The following is a 17,906-nucleotide window of genomic DNA, read 5'->3' as shown; positions in this document are numbered from 1 at the left end:
GGTCGGCTGCGAGCGGATCCCGATTCGTATTTTCTTTTTGCCGAACCGTGCGTGTTTCCAGATCACAGGTATAATTTGCACTCCTTTCGGGCAGTAATAACACTCTAACGGCTCAAATTAACGGAAATGTGTTCAACAACTTGCTCCGACAATCTGCAGCGAAAATGAGATATGTTGTAGGGAAGAGGGAAAAATCAACCTTTCTGGAAGGGTTTTCGACCAAAGCCTCCTGCTAGGACTAGGCAAAGATGGCTCTTTCGGTGTCCGTTCTCTACGTTGCATGAGCCATTCTCGCGATTACCTGGATAGTCCTGGTTTCGTGCCATCGACGATTTAGCGGCGGATGTTGTGTTAAAAATCTGTAGTTTCGTGCCAGGATGGTTTACCTTTCACAGTCTGAGATGGCTTGAATCTTCCGACCGGGGTGATGGGATTAGTGCCGAAGCATCGGGACGTCAGCAAAGTGGAAAATTGGTATTTAATATGAAGGAGCAGCATTTATTTTTGTTATTGTAGTTGGTACGTTTCCTACAGCTGAGGGACTGCGAGAACCGTGCCCGAGAACGGACTTTACCCGAACAAGCTTTTAGCAGCAAAGGTCTGTAATTTGGTACTTGAGTTGAAACGCCCAGCCAGGGGTAATTAATTCAGTGTATCAATTTGCGTACTTTAGCTCTTGTTAGTTGCGTTTAAGGTAGGGTAGACGCTCCGTTTTTCATCGTTTTAGTAGCGAGTTTGCGGAGGAGTATGAAATAAATTGGAGCTCTTCTACCTAATAAAAATTAATAGTGGAGAGTGAAAAGTAGATTGGTACCTTTTTTGTCCGCAATCACAATTCAGGTTCGTTAACAGCTTATTCGATTTGTAGTTAGTTATTGACAGTTGTGTAATTTTCGGATGAATAAAAAATCAACAACGAATGGCATTTGTTTAGATATTTGTTCAGTATAATTTTATTAAAAATCGTAGTTAAAATACATTGAACTACTTGCACGAGACTGTCGAAATGGAAAAAAAAAGAAATAATCACGAGTTGAATGCGTCCATGTTGCATACTTATTTGCGCGCGAAATGGGTTTTAATTTAATTAACAACGATACATCCATCCGATGCACAATTGTACAAATCACTTTGGATTTCTCAGCGCCTGCATTGCGGCCCATTAACTTTCAATTATTCAACCACAACTTGCACCTCATCTAATTGATACCGTATTGTATCTCTTATAAGGATAATTTAATTTACATCTACGCTACGCCTAGTATGTACAAGCAGTATTTACACACTCCGAAGCAGTCCCGACTACTCCGGTACATCGGTTCTATTTTCTATCGCTTTCAATTGACAAATAAATAATAAATAATCAACTATACATACATTCGCTCGTCTCTAGATGTAGCTAAATTGCCTAGCAAACGGGCTAAAAGTGCTGCACACTTCGACCGCCCTGAATAGGTTTTCTGTTGCTCCACGTTTGGCACACAAATTACACTCTCCATCTTAAATGGCGAAACAGTTCCCACAGTGTGTGCCTTCAAGGTATGAACACTACATCGATAAACTAATTTGGCACGTTAAAAACTGCAACTTCAATGGGGGTTGCAATTTTGACAGATCGTCAGACCATTTCACCTGAAATCTTTCAATCTAGATTCTCACAGAGCCCCCAGAAACTCAGCTCATATGAAATCAGGAACATCAACGTTTAGTCAGTCGGATTATAACCGATAATATCACTGTTTCCTTCCGCCTTTCCCCGTCTTGACCGGATGAAAATTGAAATCAATCAAGAACGATCATCCGAAGCAACCGTTCTTGAGCTAAACTTCATGCATGATGCTGCAAATGTTGCTGCATTTGGTGCTGTTGTTGCTGCTGGTGCTGCTGCCGCTGGATCAACTCCTGCTCTTCATCGCTCAGGCAGTCCTCCATTTCCATGTCGATCAGTTCGTCGTCATCGGCATCCTCGTCCTCGTCGTCGTAAGCACAACCCGGACTGGAGGAACGGTTTCCACTTCCAGCACCACCCCCACCACCACCATCACCCCCACCGGATTTGGCATCCTCCTCCTGCTGCATCCGTTTGTGTTTGGTCCTACGGTTCTGGAACCATACTTTGACCTGGATCGGAGAAAACGATAGAGAATGGAAGGGAGTATTTTCTGTTATTCAGTCGGATGATTGCATAATCGAATTAGCACAATAAATCAGTTGAATCTGTAACGGATCATTAAACGTGAACGGTTGTCGTAAAATGGGGTGGAATCATCATCATGTTAGCAATGCAAATTTCAGAGGGCAATAATAATCACGCAGAAGGGAGAGAAGGAGTGATTGCGCGAACAAATGGCTACAACCACAATACAGTGAAATGTGATCGTTTTTGAAATATTAAACCCAAAAGATTTGGCTGAATATACTTGGCAATGGCCATATTTGCAATGTTAGCTCCACGTCTGAAAAAAATAATATTACATTAATTTAAAATAGACTATATTGGACGTATTTTTGTTAGTCTTTTTATGCATTGAATGCGTCTCACCAGGGCCGGTAGAAGCCCTGTTAGAAGTATAGAAAACTCCACACCTAACCCTAGAACGTTGAACTGGGGTACAAATGTACCCCTCGCCTTCTTTGGAGCCGTATGAAGACAAGAATTCGGCATTTACTGACCTGGGACCCTATCCATAATTCAATTTAGAGTTCCTTGTAAGAGTAGGACGAGGTGGTATAGCCAGTTTACTTATAGCCTTTGTGGAAGCAGGTATCAAAGTTGGCGTGGGGTACATTTGTACCCCAGTGTACGGTTGCCGTTAGTGTTTCGTCAGGTTTCGTGCTGTCAGTAGAAATGTGATTCTTGACAATACCGGTTCAATTACTAGTTTTTTTACTACGTAAGTAATAATTAGTATTATAAAATCGTTTTTAATCATTTATTCAATTAATTTAATTTAATATTGAAGTAGAAAAAAATCGGTTTTGCTGATTTTTATTGTTTTGTTGTTTATTTTTCAAAACAATGACTCGCAAGTATAATACTGGTCAGAAATATTTTTTTCATATCAATTTTCACCCCATTTCGAGGCATTTTCCAAAACCCGATTTTTAAACTTTCTTTCTTCCAAATATTTGCACTTTTTCAAAAATATCGAAATTCCATTTTATGCCGTTTCTAGACCATTCATTCAACTTTTAGAATCATTTAATTTTTTCAAATTGGTTGAAAATTCACAAAGTTATAGTATTTTTTATGAACAAAGTCAATACCGCGATTTTTTAAATTTTTTTTTGTTCAAACCAATTTATGTAGCTTTGTTTGAATAAATTCCATACTTTCACTCACACAGCTGTTTTTGCAATTAAAAAACGAAGAAAATGATGTATTATACATTTCTTGTGTTTGCATTTTTACCTGCGGAAATTGCGATTTAACGCGTGAGGTACATTTGTACCCCAGTGCAACGTTCTAGGATGGAAAACACAAGTGCAACGTTCTAGGGTTAAAAAGTATTCGTTTGTGGAATTCCAACCAAACAATTCGGGGCATGTTTTACGGCATTCACAAACATTTACAATATGACATGGACAGTAAAACAATCATTCTGCTTTATAGAACTGAGACAGCCGTTTTAAAACAATTCAACATAAAAAAATCAAAAATTCACAATAATAATATGAACATAGGAGACGAGCATAGTGTAGTTGGTAAATCAATTGCCTTGTACGCAGCTCACCTGGGTTCGATTCCCAACCTCGCACATAGAGTTAGAGATTTTTCCAAAAGAGATTTCTTTAACCCGAAACGAGGCAAATGACCCTAAGGTTAAAACCTGCAAAACCAAAATAAAAAAATAATACTCGGAAATTATTTTTTTAGATTTGCACAGAATTTTACAAATACTGCGCGCGGATCTCAAGTTTTTTACCTGACATGCTAGAATACAGGACAATTCCTTCAAAAACTAAAAATGAATTGCATATTGTAACATTATGGAAACGAATATAATAAGGAATAATTCAAGCTTATTTAAATGTCTTTCAATTCACTTTTAAGTAGAGAAATTCATCAAACACAATAAATTTCAAACTTGTCAATTTCCGTGTTTAAAAAGATTAAAGTTCATCATCACGAAAAATGGAAAAAAATTTAATAAATTTTATTACAATGGATAAACATTTCTTTAAAACTGTATTTTAACAGTTTTCCTAATCTGAAAATATCTCAGGAATCAAATGATATCTTCGCAATCTTAGAATTTAAGAATTTTGTAATCTAGAATATTTTGTTGTTCATTTCGACTTCTATCTATTTTCTCATGCACATCTCTCTACTATTAATATTTTTTATAAAACGTACCTTGTTGAATGAGGGAGATCCACAGAAATAAAACGGAAGTAACCACATATTTTTAAACAGCCCATTAATAATAAATTCTTTAATTCAAATTCGACCTTAATCAATTTATCAATAAACGGCCGATTGTGATCAATTAGTTGACAACATATAGACGCTCGAGTCTGCAGCGACATTACAAACCCGGTAGCAAACACAATCATTAACGCATACACGATCTTGCAATCATAAAAGCATCCCGACGAGTCAACAATGATCGTCTCTAAACCAACAACCAGCAACAACAATGAAGCGAAACCCGAAGAAAACGGATACATACCCACAAGAATAAAAAACAAGCTGGAACATCCGACCGCGAACAGCATGAAAGTAGTACATATGAGGACACGGACGTGAACGATAACGCGAGAGAAGATAAACTAATTGGTCGGTGTTAAGTCAGACCGGACCAAGTCGCAAAGCATCAAAAAAATGAAATAATGACAATAATGGATAAAGAATTTCCTCAGCTACATTCAACTTTTGCCAGATTTGAAATATGTAACCATAAACAAGAATTATGGCAAAAAATAATTTCCAATTATAACGTAGAGGATGCTGCTCAAACTTTAATCCCGTTTTTCTCGAAATCAATATTTTGTCACTTAGTCCGGTCTGGCTTAGAACCGATCAATTGTACCTCAAGTTGCAGTGGACAACATTGAAAATATTCCGCCGCCTGGAAAAAGGATCTCAACACGCAACAGCAAACTGCATTTGCAAGAGTCAATCAATAAAAGTTAGTTATTTTTCTTTACTGTAAAAACAATACCAATTGACCACATTGAGCTACCGTAATTAGGCCCAACTAAATTTATTATGCTAAATTTATTATTTATACTATTTCATAACAAAAGTCAACTTATTAAAGCTTTCAAATTTACGAATCCGTTCTGAAGTGCGCCCGTTCTCACGCTACCATAAATCGGTCACGTTCGGAAATCCCAGCTTTGTCTCAAGCAGCCTAGGTTTATGCCTTTAGTCTCAAATAAAAAAAACTCATATACACAAGACGTCTCAGAGTGCCATAGAAAGATACTTTAGGGGGGAACTCACTCAATTTCAGATCTGATTAAATTAATGTATTAACAACTACGAATTTATAAACGCGGTTTCAAGTGACAAAATAGAAACGCTCGTTCCCATGAATCGGTTATATCCGGAAGCTCCTACCCTCGGTCCTAGCATCCTAGGTCCATGCCCTAAGTTGAAGTATTTTCAAAAAATGACGCTCATGAACACTAGACAAAAGTTTGTGGGCGTCATTGCCGGGAGCTCTAGTGATATGGGGGTACTCACTCTCTTCTAGCATCTGAACCTTATACTCAAAATTGGAATCGTGGTCCGCGCTAACATTAAAAATCCTCGCGAATGTGCAAATGATCACGCTCCCAAACAATAGACTTTATACACGCAAAGTTACATTTTAAGGGTGTCCCACATCAAACTGCATCACAGAAAAAACGCTGTGGAAAATTACCTAGTGGACCGATCCTTTTCAGACAATAAAATATGACCCATTAGTAAGCTTTTGGCAAATTTATTTTATTCAGCTTCAATGCCATAACGGTACGCTCGCACCTTACACTCAACTCCACCCATTAGGTTCTGTACAACATCTGGCCGCAGCTTCTTCTGTACGGAAACCCACTTCTATATGACCTTCTCAGATTTGGTCTCTTTGGGATGCTGTCATAGTGCATGCTTATATGCTTGCCCAGTGGTTTTCGATGGGCCTTAGTTCCGGTGAGTTGGAGGGGTTCATGTCCTTGGGTACGAAAAAGACCCATTCGACTTCGTTCCATTCCATGACAACATTTGAATAGTGCCACGAAACTAGATCCGGCCAGAAGATCATAGGGTCCTCGTATTGCTTCAACAGAGGAAGCTAATGTTTGTGTAGAGGTAGATCTCCCTATTTACAATCCCGGTAGTCACGAACGGCGCCACATGAGCAGATCGCTTGCCAAAACATATATTTATTAGAAAACGATGCTCAGAGTTTGATGGTAACATATAATAGTTGACGAGAGAGTTTAGGATTTTCCAGGTGCTTGCACAAAATAAACTCGTGATATTGCTTTTCGGGTGACGCCATTTTTTTTCCAATTTTCGAAGAACTGAGAGCGTTAAAAATACAGTATAAACAATACACTCTATACTACTTCTAAACAAATTTTCAAGAAAAAATACCCCCTTTACACATTAGATCAAGCGACATACAAACGCCCACGTGATCAAACAAGTTAACATACAAACGCTCGATCCTGCACACAAGCGTTTAGCGAACATGAAATTTTCTCGTCTCCACAATCCCGGCCCGCTGCAATTGGCCATAAGCAGCAATTCTGATAGGGATCCAGCTGTACAGCTCCAGACCCCCAAAAAAATTGTAAAAATTTTAACAAAGCCAAAGCAAATTTTTATACTCATTTCTTTTTGCTGGGAACACCTGTGACATTTTTTTTATAATTTTCCATGAAAAAAAGGACTGTCATTTATAGATTAATAACATTTTTCGGTTATTTTCTTTTTATTTATCTGTGCAAATAACCACTTACTTCTATAGCATTCGGGTCGATTTCCCCCCTCAAACAACGTCAATCAAACTACCGCCGAGACAATAAATACCACCATCGTTTGGTAGAGTAATTTGTGTTCGATTCGCACCATCTCTCAGAACGTTCAAGTTTCCGCCTCTTCTTGTTAAACGGCCTACCCCCATTCCACATCGCTCGACGGCCACGCCAGACCATTAGGCAAAATGGACAGCTTATTTACACTATCTTACCGAACAGAGTGTGTGCGCGTGTGGGGTGAGAAGGGCGCTCGCCGTAAGGGCTCTATTAGGTACCAACCATTCTCACCATAATTTAATCAAGATGGCTGACATCGGCTGAAAATGGTTTACGCAACAACACGACTAACGATGAGTTTGTTTCGTTAGTCTAGTTTGGCAGCTCGATACTAAAGCTCAGCATCGGAGCACAGAAGCTAAATTGTGTGTGAAGAGAGAATACCCCTTGGTTGGTCGTTCTGGGATCGACAGGAAAGCAAATATTGCGAAGCACTAATAAAATTCAAATATCATGTTTAGGTAAACGTGGAAATTCGGCACTCGATGGAAAATAAGGGGGAAAACAGAACAGTCCGAAATTTTACTATGGTGGGAATTTCCTTACTTTTCAGAAACATGCGCAGTACCTATGGTGTTACATTCTCATATTAAAGAAATCGGTACTGATTCCGTGGAAAAATAGTCTTACCGGAAGCTTCTCTGCGTAAACTTTCATTTTTCAAATATTACAGCGCTATTATCAAATTTTCCAGGATATATCGAAAGACGATTTAAAAAAAACTGTTAAACACCATTAGATTATGAAGCGGGGCAGGGCAGCACTATTTACTGATCAACTATTTACGATTTAAGATTTTGATCTAGAATACATCTAATCATGACATTATCATTATGGAGGATGATCACTGTGAAGCGGGTTAAACTTGTGTTGCCTCGAGTTTCACTCATTTCGATCATGTAATAGAAATAATAACTATTAGTAATAACAATTCCCAACTCTTGAAAACGTGGTTGTTGCAAAATACAAACGCTTTTTACTCGGTATGTTCTAGCTAAATTTGAAACCAGCTAGGGGAGGATCCAGAAAAAATGCACCGTCTGAAATTTCTATTTTGAAATTAACATTGTACAATATGTAAATTTTGGTTTGCTATGATTGTGTGTTTGAAACTAATTTAAGATTTCTCAACACATTATCGGGGGGTGTCCGGACCCTCACTGCCCATGATCGTATATTTTTCCCGTTTTCTATGGGATTTCCTATCTTTATGGGGCGGATATACGACCAATGGGGCGGATATACGACCATGGGCAGCTTAGGATTCCTGGATCCGCCTTTGAAACTGACCATAGAGCAAATGTAAATGTCATTTGTACACGCAGAAGAATCAGGCCTTTTCGAATCAACATAACGTTTAGTTGAATCTAAAACGTGGCGAATAACAAACTGAAATGGGCGTTTTTCGAAAGCATGCATTTGGTTTAGTTCAACAAATACTTCTCTTTGCATTTTCAATAGAAACATTGTTGAATCAAAATAAAATTTGTTAGATCTAACTGATCCCTTTGTTAAAAACCAACAGAATCTTTGTTTAATTTCGACTAAATTTGAGTTACTCTCTTTTTTGGTTGATACAAAGGATTTGTTTTTGTTTCTTCGAACTTGTTTGTTCGGTTGAACTTATCATGGTTTTGTTGTTTGAAACGAATTATTTGTTGAAACTATTGAAAAGCCAACAAATGAATTTGTTGGTAATTTCAACCAACAGTATTGAATAAATCAAACCTGAATCTAGTTTGTCACTATATCAAACGGGAAAATTGGTATTTAGAACCAAAATTTGTTTATTTTTACTATTTTTTTCCTGCGTGTAGTTACGTCGTTTTCCAATATTATGCTAGATTTCATATTTTTGCTCACAACTATTTCTACTGGCGTAGACGAATGTTATTTATGAAAATTTTGCAACGACTTTGTTCAACGACAAAAGCAACTCTCCAATTCATGGGAATATCATGTTCCCATGTTTTCACTTCACAACTATGCCGAAGAAAAATATATTAAAAAAAATATCGCGACGTGATTTCGACGGAAGTTAACTGTACAAAATTTTGCAACAATTTCAACTGCAAATTGTCTGCGTCGTACATCAAAATTTTATTATCCATAATCCACAGTCGGCTTCTGAAGTCACCCCTCTTGAATCGGAACGAAAAACAGGGAATCCATATTTTCCTCCACCCAACGATGATGGCTCGTTATGAATCTCATGAATAAATTCGTTACGAAAATTGATACGCTTTTTATTAACTGTCGACGAGGACCGATTCAAGTGATGATCCCCTTTCACCCGCTGCTGCTAGCTGCCTGCCGGCTGCTGTTAGGTAGGGGGAAAAACTCATCGAGACTCAGTAAACATATCACGCAGCTCATAAAGCAACCGTACAGTGCGAGTGGTAGGGTAGGAAACAGGAACCCCTCTTCGTCTTGCAACCTTGCAGTGTTCATATTTGGTTGAAATTGGCTTCGCACGGGCTGCTCGTTTGGCCCGCTTCTGCCGAGTGCTATGGGAGCGAGTGTTGGTTCGTTTGTTCGTAATAGGATGATTTTACGGGAGTTTCCATATTTTCCTCATTGCGTCGGTCCCGTTGAGAGTGTGAACGAGAGCGGTCTCGTAATCCTTATTACTCGTGGCAAATATTGTCGAGTATTTGCTCGACAAAGTGCTAACAATTTATTTTCTCCTTCCCGAGCCTGCTGTGTTGAACACTGCATTGATGGAGGTTCAGGAAGCTCTTCACGGGGCTGCCTGGGATTAGTTGAACTGCGCCAACCATTTATTTTGTCGCATATTTTATATTCTCGATCAAGTGGATAGCTGGTACGTGATGAAACGTTTCTGCCGAAAAAAGTTACCAGCCTGGGAAGGCTCGTTTGGTTGATTTTTAGGTTATATGGCAGACGTCTTTTTACGTCTTAGAAATGTTTACACCAACAATCTTCAGAAACTATAATTAATATACATCAACATTTTTCTAATTAACCCTTTCATGCCCAAATTTTTTCTAGTGCATGTAGGGTTTCAAAACTATTTTTTCTTGAGAACGGTGAGGTCAAGAAACTCGAAAAATCTTTTTTCATAAAGGTAGGTCCTTCCATGGCAGTGCTAGAAGCGGCACAATTTTTACCTTCCAATGCTCACTACAATTCTCCTAGAATATTTACAATAATCCAACTGCGTGGAAAACGTAGCCAAAAATAATCTAAATTGATAAGTTTTATCAGTTTTTACTAATATTGCAACTTAACAAAGTTATATGAAAAATTCATTTTCCGTCGTCAACGTAAACTGTCCCTGGCAGCACTGCTCCATCGGACTGCAATCAAACTAATTGCAATAACTTCAGTTCTAGAGCTGATCCTTGTAACTGTTCACACTCAAATGAAAGCCAATAGTCACATTTATTACCCTTACTGTTTTTGTGAGCAAATCTTGCCTCAATCAAAAGTCATAGCTGCTTAAAAACGTTGTTGTCCACAAACAACATGGGCATGAATGGGTTAAGTATGTAAAGGGTATTTTTTATTAATGCTTTTGTTTACAAAACGAAATATTACAAACAAGAAATCGTTGATATCAATTGTTGTTAATTGTTTTATTATTGTTGTTTTATAATACCTAATTCCAGATCACTGTCAACTGCCGTACGATTTGTTCCCTATCTTGTTATGTTTTAAAGAAAACTGAGTCCCGGATACCATTTGCGTACAAACCTCTTCACTGTTTTAACAACGTCTGAAAAGATAATTCTTTGGCAGCGACCTGAAAAAAGTTTGCTGAACCGAAGGTCAATTTTGATGAAAAATTCTAAAAATTAGAAACGTTGTTAATGCGTTTATTATGATGAAGATGCAAAGATAGCTAAAGTAATTTAAAAAGATAAGATCATATGACAACTCAATTGTAAGAGAATGGAACGGGCATGTACGTAGTTTGTAAATCGATTGCCTTGCACACACCTGGGTTCGATTCCCAGATTACAGATTTTTCCAAAACAGATTTTTATTAACCACTTCGGCGAATCTTCGTGCTATCACTCACTACTATAACATTTCCTTCCTGCTGGAAAGTAGCGCACATGTTTCCAGTTCATAAAAGGGGAAACAAATCGAACATTGACAATTATCGGGGAATATCGTGTTTAAATGCCGTATCAAAACTATTCGAGCTGGTAGTTTTAGACCCTATTTTCTTTCACTACAAACACTATCTGCAGACGACCAACACGGTTTTATGCCTAAACGATCGATAACGACCAACTTGCTCTCGTTCACATCATATGTACTCGATAGAATCGCTGAGTGGTTGCAAACCGATGCTATTTACATGGATCTATCTGCGGCCTTCGACAAAACCAACCATGATATCGCAATAGCGAAGCTAGACAAACTCGGTATTCATGGACAACTTCTGCGCTGATTTCGCTCCTACCTCGATGGAAGGCAAATCCAAATCAGCATTAAGGACTGTCTATCTGCACCATTCTACGCTACTTCCGGCATCCCACAAGGAAGCCATCTCGGTCCAGTAATATTCCTCCTCTACTTCAATGACGTCAATATCAAATTACGAGGACCACGCCTTTCATTCGCTGACGACTTGAAATTTTTTTCGACAAACACGGAATAAAACCGATGCCGAGTCTTTTCAGAGTGAACTGGAGAGCTTTAGTAGGTGGTGTGAACTAAACAGAATGGTTTTAAACCCGAGTAAATGCTCAATCGTTACGTTCACTCGGAAACGCCATCCGATTCAGTTTAACTACCATTTCTTCAACTAGAGCATTCCAAGACACTCTCGCGTCAAGGATCTCGGAGTCATCATGGATTCGGCACTAACGTTCAAACCATATGCTTCATACATCGTGGATAAGGCATCAAGACAGCTTGGGTTCATCTACCGAATAGCGAAAAACATTTGGAAAAAAACCACTGTCAGTTAATACAGTTTGACACTCTAGGCATCCGGAGGGATTACTCTTGAGCCCTGTACGTCTATGACTTACTGTCTGCCAGGGTGGATTGCCCCACAATCCTCGGATGTCCGGATCTTCAAGGCCGTGTTCGACCTCTACGCAATAACTCTCTTCTGCGAGTTCCGTTCTGGAGAACCAACTATGGTCACCAGAGCGCTGTTACTGGACTCCAGCGAATTTTCAACAGTGTGGCGATGGTCTTTGATTCGAACCGGACGAGGAATTCGACAATAGCGAAAACATTAACTATTTTGGAATGTAATTAATTTAAGCAATCACCATTGGGGCCAAGAGATCTGTTGGTGAAATTCTGTTGGTGAAGGTAATAAACATAAATATAAACATAAAAAAGAGGCGAATAACCCGTCTATAATCTAAGAAAATGTCAGATCTTAGTTAAAAATAAACGACAAAAAGACCCTTTATGTGCATAACGTCTGAAATGGGCGTTGCAGAAAAGTTCAACCATCGTAACAAATGTCTAAACGCCTTATACGTTAATCACTACCTAAAATTATCCTGGTCTGGCGAATGGCACGCTGGTCTCGTAAGCCACTCATCGGAAGGTCGAGTTACAACCAGGAATGATTCTTAGTGCCCAGTAGGGTCGTAGCATCTGCCTGCAATTGTTCTGTACATGGAGTATGTATTAATGTAAGGTCAAGTTCCGCAACTGAATGTTGAAAGGCAAATCCATGTCTTACCAAAAAAATTTCGTGTTATGTTGTTATTTTCCATTTTTCTGTCTTCTTCTATTGTTCCTCCGTTTCCTCTTCTGACCAGCAAAACGAGGCATAAATCTCCGAATAACTTTGCAATGCCATTCGTTTTCGAGCGCTCGGTCGAGACACAAGTGTTTTGTTGCCAGTCCGTGCAGTGTGTAGCGACAAAGGATAATGCTAATCCGCGTTCAAGATTATCTTGCGCACTCTCCGCCTCGTCGAGGTTTTAGTATTTTTTCCCTTCTTTTGTGTTTCTGTTCCTGAGTGCCGTTAAACGACCAGTGACCAGTGAAGCAGTGTTCTTCTCGACTCAAAGTATATCTAGCCCTTCGTGATCTGCTTCCGCACCAAAAACCAAATGTGTTTAAATCTGTTGCAGATTTCTCGAGTTCAGACGGATCGGTATTCGGCCGTCACAGAAATATCGAAAATTCACCCTGATGAGCCTCTGGTGGCTGTAAACAGTCCAAATCAGGTAAATGAAATTGCTGGCTACGGGCCTTTAACGAAGGGGTACAGAGCGTATATTCTAGCTAACAGGGTTGAAGTCTGTGGGGTAGTCCCCCATTCGAGTCTGAGTTTCAAAGACCCCATGCTTAAGCCAGTGAATATACTGGAGTGCAAACGTTTGCCTTCAGCATCAGTCACAACACGTCAACTCAAACTCTTACAGGGTGACCTTCACCGATTCTTCTCCACCCAACTATCTCCTCTTTGACAAGGTTCGTCCACCTGTTCGCCTCTTTGTGCTGCGGGTCATGAACCGCACTAATTGCAAACAATTAAGACACACAGCCTCCCATTGTAGCAATAAGGCCCGTTGTGGGAAATGCGGTGGGAATCATGCGGATGATTCCTGTGGAAAGGATGTCGATAAGTGTTTCTACTGTGGGGAAAATCCATATGATCACCCGACATGTCCCGCGTATAAACAGCGCGAGGGGAATCTCAAGCATTCCTTTCAGGGACGCTCTATGCGATCTTTTGCAGAAATGCTTAAGATAGCTACGCCACCGGCCTCTACGAACATCTATATCAACTTGTCTACTGACGAAGGCGACTGTGATGAGCCCCAAGAGAGAACATCTTCTGCTGTGCCTAGAAGAAATAGAAAAAGGAGGAATATTTCCTCTCCCAAGCTTCGTCGTAAAGGCCAGAAGGTGTCTCTTCATGCCCCCCCCCCCCTAAAATAACTACTTAAGGAAGTACTGGTGCAAAACCGAAGCAAGTCGCTCCCGGTCTCCGAAACCTGAGCTCAAAGAGGGAGTTCCCAGCACTTCCAGGAACATCAAAAACCTCAAGTGTTCCCATATCTCAGAAAGAGAAAGAAACTAGCGCTGACTTAATAAATTTCTCTGACATTGTGGACCGTATTTTTAAAGCACTAAATATTTCTTTAAAGCATCTTGATGAGTTTACTTCCCAGTAAAAACTTTTTTCACGTAGTTCACTGCGAATTGGCCCCTCCTTTCAGCAATTGTATCCTTCGATGGTAAATTCATCGAACGAAGTCCCGGATTTAATCACTGTTCTACAGTGGAATTGCAGAAGCATTATCCCGAAACTCGATTCCTTTAAAGTCTTGCTAAATAACTTGAAATGCGTAAAAAGTGCTATTCTTTCAATCGAATCGACCTCCCCTCGACACCAGGCATTGAAGTTGTCGCTTGCCAAACCAGAATTAAAGGCAGAGACCTTTGCATTGCTTCCACCTTCATCCCCCCTAGAACTTCAGGTAGCCACCGACGGTTTTGCTATATTGCGAAACTCCTACCTGTATAGAGGTTAATTTTAGGTGATTTCAACTCCCACGGTACGCCTTTATGACGATAATCGATCTACCTCACTCCATGAGCTTTGTGACAACTTCAATATGACTATTTTGAACACGGGTGAAATGACACGAATTCCTGCTCCTCCAGCGCGTCCGAGCGCCGTAGACCTGTCCCTCTGCTCGACATCGCTGCGTTTAGATTGCATGTGGAAGGTAGTATCTGATCCCCACGGCAGTGACCATCTACCAATCGTAATTAACATTGCAAACGGTTCAGGGCCACCGAATACAATCAATATTTTGTATGACCTCGCATGAAATATTGATTGGAAGAGCTACGCGTCTCCGATATCCGACAAAATCGAATCCCCTCAAGAGTTTCCTACAGAGAAAGAGTACGGATTCCTGGCTGGCTTGATTCTCGACACCGTGATTCAAGCTCAGACTAAACGCGTACCAGACGCGAACTCTCGCGGGCTGCCTCTCAACCCATGGTGGGACAAAGAGTGCTCAGACGTGTACGCGGAGAAATCCGCCGCGTATAAGATCTTTCAGGACGACGGGTTGCTAGTCAGCTACCGATAGTATGCGATGGCGGAAACGCGCATGAAGTTTGATAAAAGCAAAAAAACGTAGCTACTGGCATCGGTTCGTCGACAGGCTAACGAGAGAAACATCGATAAGCACTCTTAGGGGCATGTCCCGGCGCTTTCGAAACTGAAACAGTACTAACGAGAGCGTAGAATATTCAAACCGTTGGATATTTGATTTTGCCAAGAAAGTTTGTCCGTATTCCACCTCGGCACAGAAGATCTACCGCGCCGCGCCCCCTCACGATAACGCGAACGAAGCACCGTTTTCGATGGTGGAGTTCTCACTTGCTCTCTTGTCATGTAACAATAAAGCCCCAGGGCCAGACTGGATCAAATTTAACCTGTTAAAGAATCTGCCTGACTCTGCCAAGAGACGCTTGTTGAATTTATTTAATAAGTTTCTTGAGGGTTATATTGTCCCTCATGACTGGAGGCAAGCGAGAGTATCGCCATCCAAAAACCATGAAAACCAGCCTCCGACCACAACTCGCATCGACCGATTGCAAGGCTGTGCTGCAGGGATGCCAGTTACACAGATTTATCTGTGTTGCACAGATTTTCAATATGCTGTACAGATAGCAAGAACTGCACAGATTTCCACAGTTTTCTGTGTTAACGCACAGATTTCCACAGCTTTCTTCTAAAATGCACAGATTAGCACAGATTTCTCAATTTTTTTACCCTGCGCTTAAATTTTGACACGCGCAAAAACCCAAAAAAAGGTCACCACATCTTGTTTTCAGCGAAATTTGTAAGTTTTCCGTGACACAGATAGACACAGATTTTTAAATGGACCGCGCACAGATTTTTTAAAATATCACCTGGCATCCCTGCTGTGCTGTATCCGAAATTGTTTTGCCTCGTCAATTTGGTTGAAGCAAATGGCTTACTATCAGATACACAATTTGGTTTTCACAAAGGCAAAGGGACGAACGATTGTCTTGCGTTGCTCTCAACAGAAATTCAAATAGCTTATTCTAGCAAAGAGCAGATGGCATCAGTTTTCCTAGATATAAAGAGCGCTTTTGATTCAGTTTCTATCAAAATTCTTTCTGAGAAGCTACATCGGCATGGTCTTTCGCCGACTCCAAACAACTTTTTGCTTAACTTGCTATCGGAAAAACACATGCATGGTGATTTGTCGATATCACAAATTAGCTACATGGCTCATTCTAACAATCTCCCTTCCAAAAATCCCAAAGTGCATTACTATACAAAGAACACGCAAAATGACCCCCCCCTAATCTTACGAATATTATATTATCATATAATATTATATATTATTATTGTATATGTAAAAGTTAGCTGTAAAATTTGTTTAGTTTCATTATATAATATATAATATTGAAATGTGTAACCCCCTAGTTTTAATAAATTCAAAATGTAAAACAAAGAAAAAAATGGCACCTTTAAACTAACGTGAACGCGCCTTATCAAATAAACGACTTGAATAAAAAAAACTGCAATGCGCGAATTGAGCCAAATTTTGCTTATTCCTAGCGAAAGCCTTGAACTAATCGGAACAAGAAAAAGCAAATCGATGGTACTATGATCACTATACGAAAATAAACTTTCTATTTCAACAGATCGTTCAATAGCGCACAGGGCACGTGCAGGGCTAGTGGAATTGCGTGTATTATTTTCTTCCAATTCACAGAAATTCAGTGCCCAACTAATAACCGCTTAAGCACAACTTATGTCTCGACTGTAGCTTCCACCTTAGAAATAATCCACAGCAAACACAAAACTAGCTATGAATGACATTAGCGGACTCAAATTTTCACACCTTCCACCAACCCACACAATCGACCACAACGGTTGTAATTCAATCTAATTACGATCGGTCCCCTAAGCGGACGACGACCAACGGTGCGACATAACAGGAACTTCATATCAGGAACGACGGCGTCAAGCAACCCTTGAAAATGGCGACACACTGATTGTCCCCGGCACTGTTTTCCACCCCACCCGGTATCCATCGAACTCGAAACGATTTGATAATGTCTGGAAAATTACCGTCGTCGTCACCCTCAAATTGGGCAGTTCCTATTCAAATTCATATTATTAGACTGTTTATCCAAAAGTCCAACCCACCCTCCGCCGTAAAGCCTGGCCTGGTGACCTGGCCGGAGCGGAGCGTCAGACTGGTCTCAGTTGGTCCCAGGGGACAGCGCGTCTAATCCGATTATACGGTAGATTAAGTGAGTCAACAACAACGGCAACACAACAAGCACTGAACAAAAAATCAACCGACCCACGAAGGGAGCTTGCAAATGAAATGATCCAAAGGAAGATAACCAAACGGACATGTCTACCGGGGAAATGTGTGAGGGAGTGCTAACTAGTTTGTTGTACTTGGCTGGAATTATGCGGGGAGTGAAACTTAACGAGATACTGAGACAAGATGTGTTAAAAATTTAGGTGGTTCTATCTTTTGACAGTAACTAGGCGAGAGGTGAAGTATCGCTGATTTTGGGGTTATTTGCTTTCATATATACCTTATAAACATTAGATCGAAACTGCCTAAACTCGGATCTATAAACGAAAACAAAATCAACCCTCATTTTATAACATATACCAAACCTAATGGTTAGTTCTCCGGATCTAATAGTGATCTGCTATTCGGATTGACGTTTTCTCAACACCGTACCACCTCTTGACCTAAATCATCTTGCACCCAGCGATGCGATCTTCGAATGTTTCATTTCCAAATCAAAGGGGTGCCAAATCGGTTCCCGGTGCAGGAAGTAGGTACGGGAAGAAAGCATGAATTAGCACAAATCAAGATAGCGTGGCAAATTGAACCTCT

The 17,906-nt window shown here is 40.1% G+C and overlaps 1 protein-coding gene across 1 annotated transcript in view; it reads right to left on the bottom strand.

The window, feature by feature from the left end:
* Window positions 1-997: 997 nt before the first annotated feature.
* The window catches only part of LOC131677038 (homeotic protein empty spiracles-like), a 65,227-nt gene continuing 48,318 nt past the window's right edge, over window positions 998-17,906 (bottom strand). Inside the window, exon 3 of the mRNA XM_058956553.1 lies at window positions 998-2,121. Within this exon, the coding sequence (XP_058812536.1) occupies window positions 1,828-2,121 (294 nt within the window). The 3' untranslated portion in view covers window positions 998-1,827. The remainder of the gene's footprint in view (window positions 2,122-17,906) is intronic.

This window comes from Topomyia yanbarensis, chromosome 1 (assembly GCF_030247195.1).
Source record: "Topomyia yanbarensis strain Yona2022 chromosome 1, ASM3024719v1, whole genome shotgun sequence".
In the NCBI taxonomy this organism is placed as follows: Eukaryota; Metazoa; Arthropoda; class Insecta; order Diptera; family Culicidae; genus Topomyia; species Topomyia yanbarensis.
Note: the sequence above shows the minus strand (reverse complement) of the source record. Positions and strands in the feature narration are given on the sequence as shown.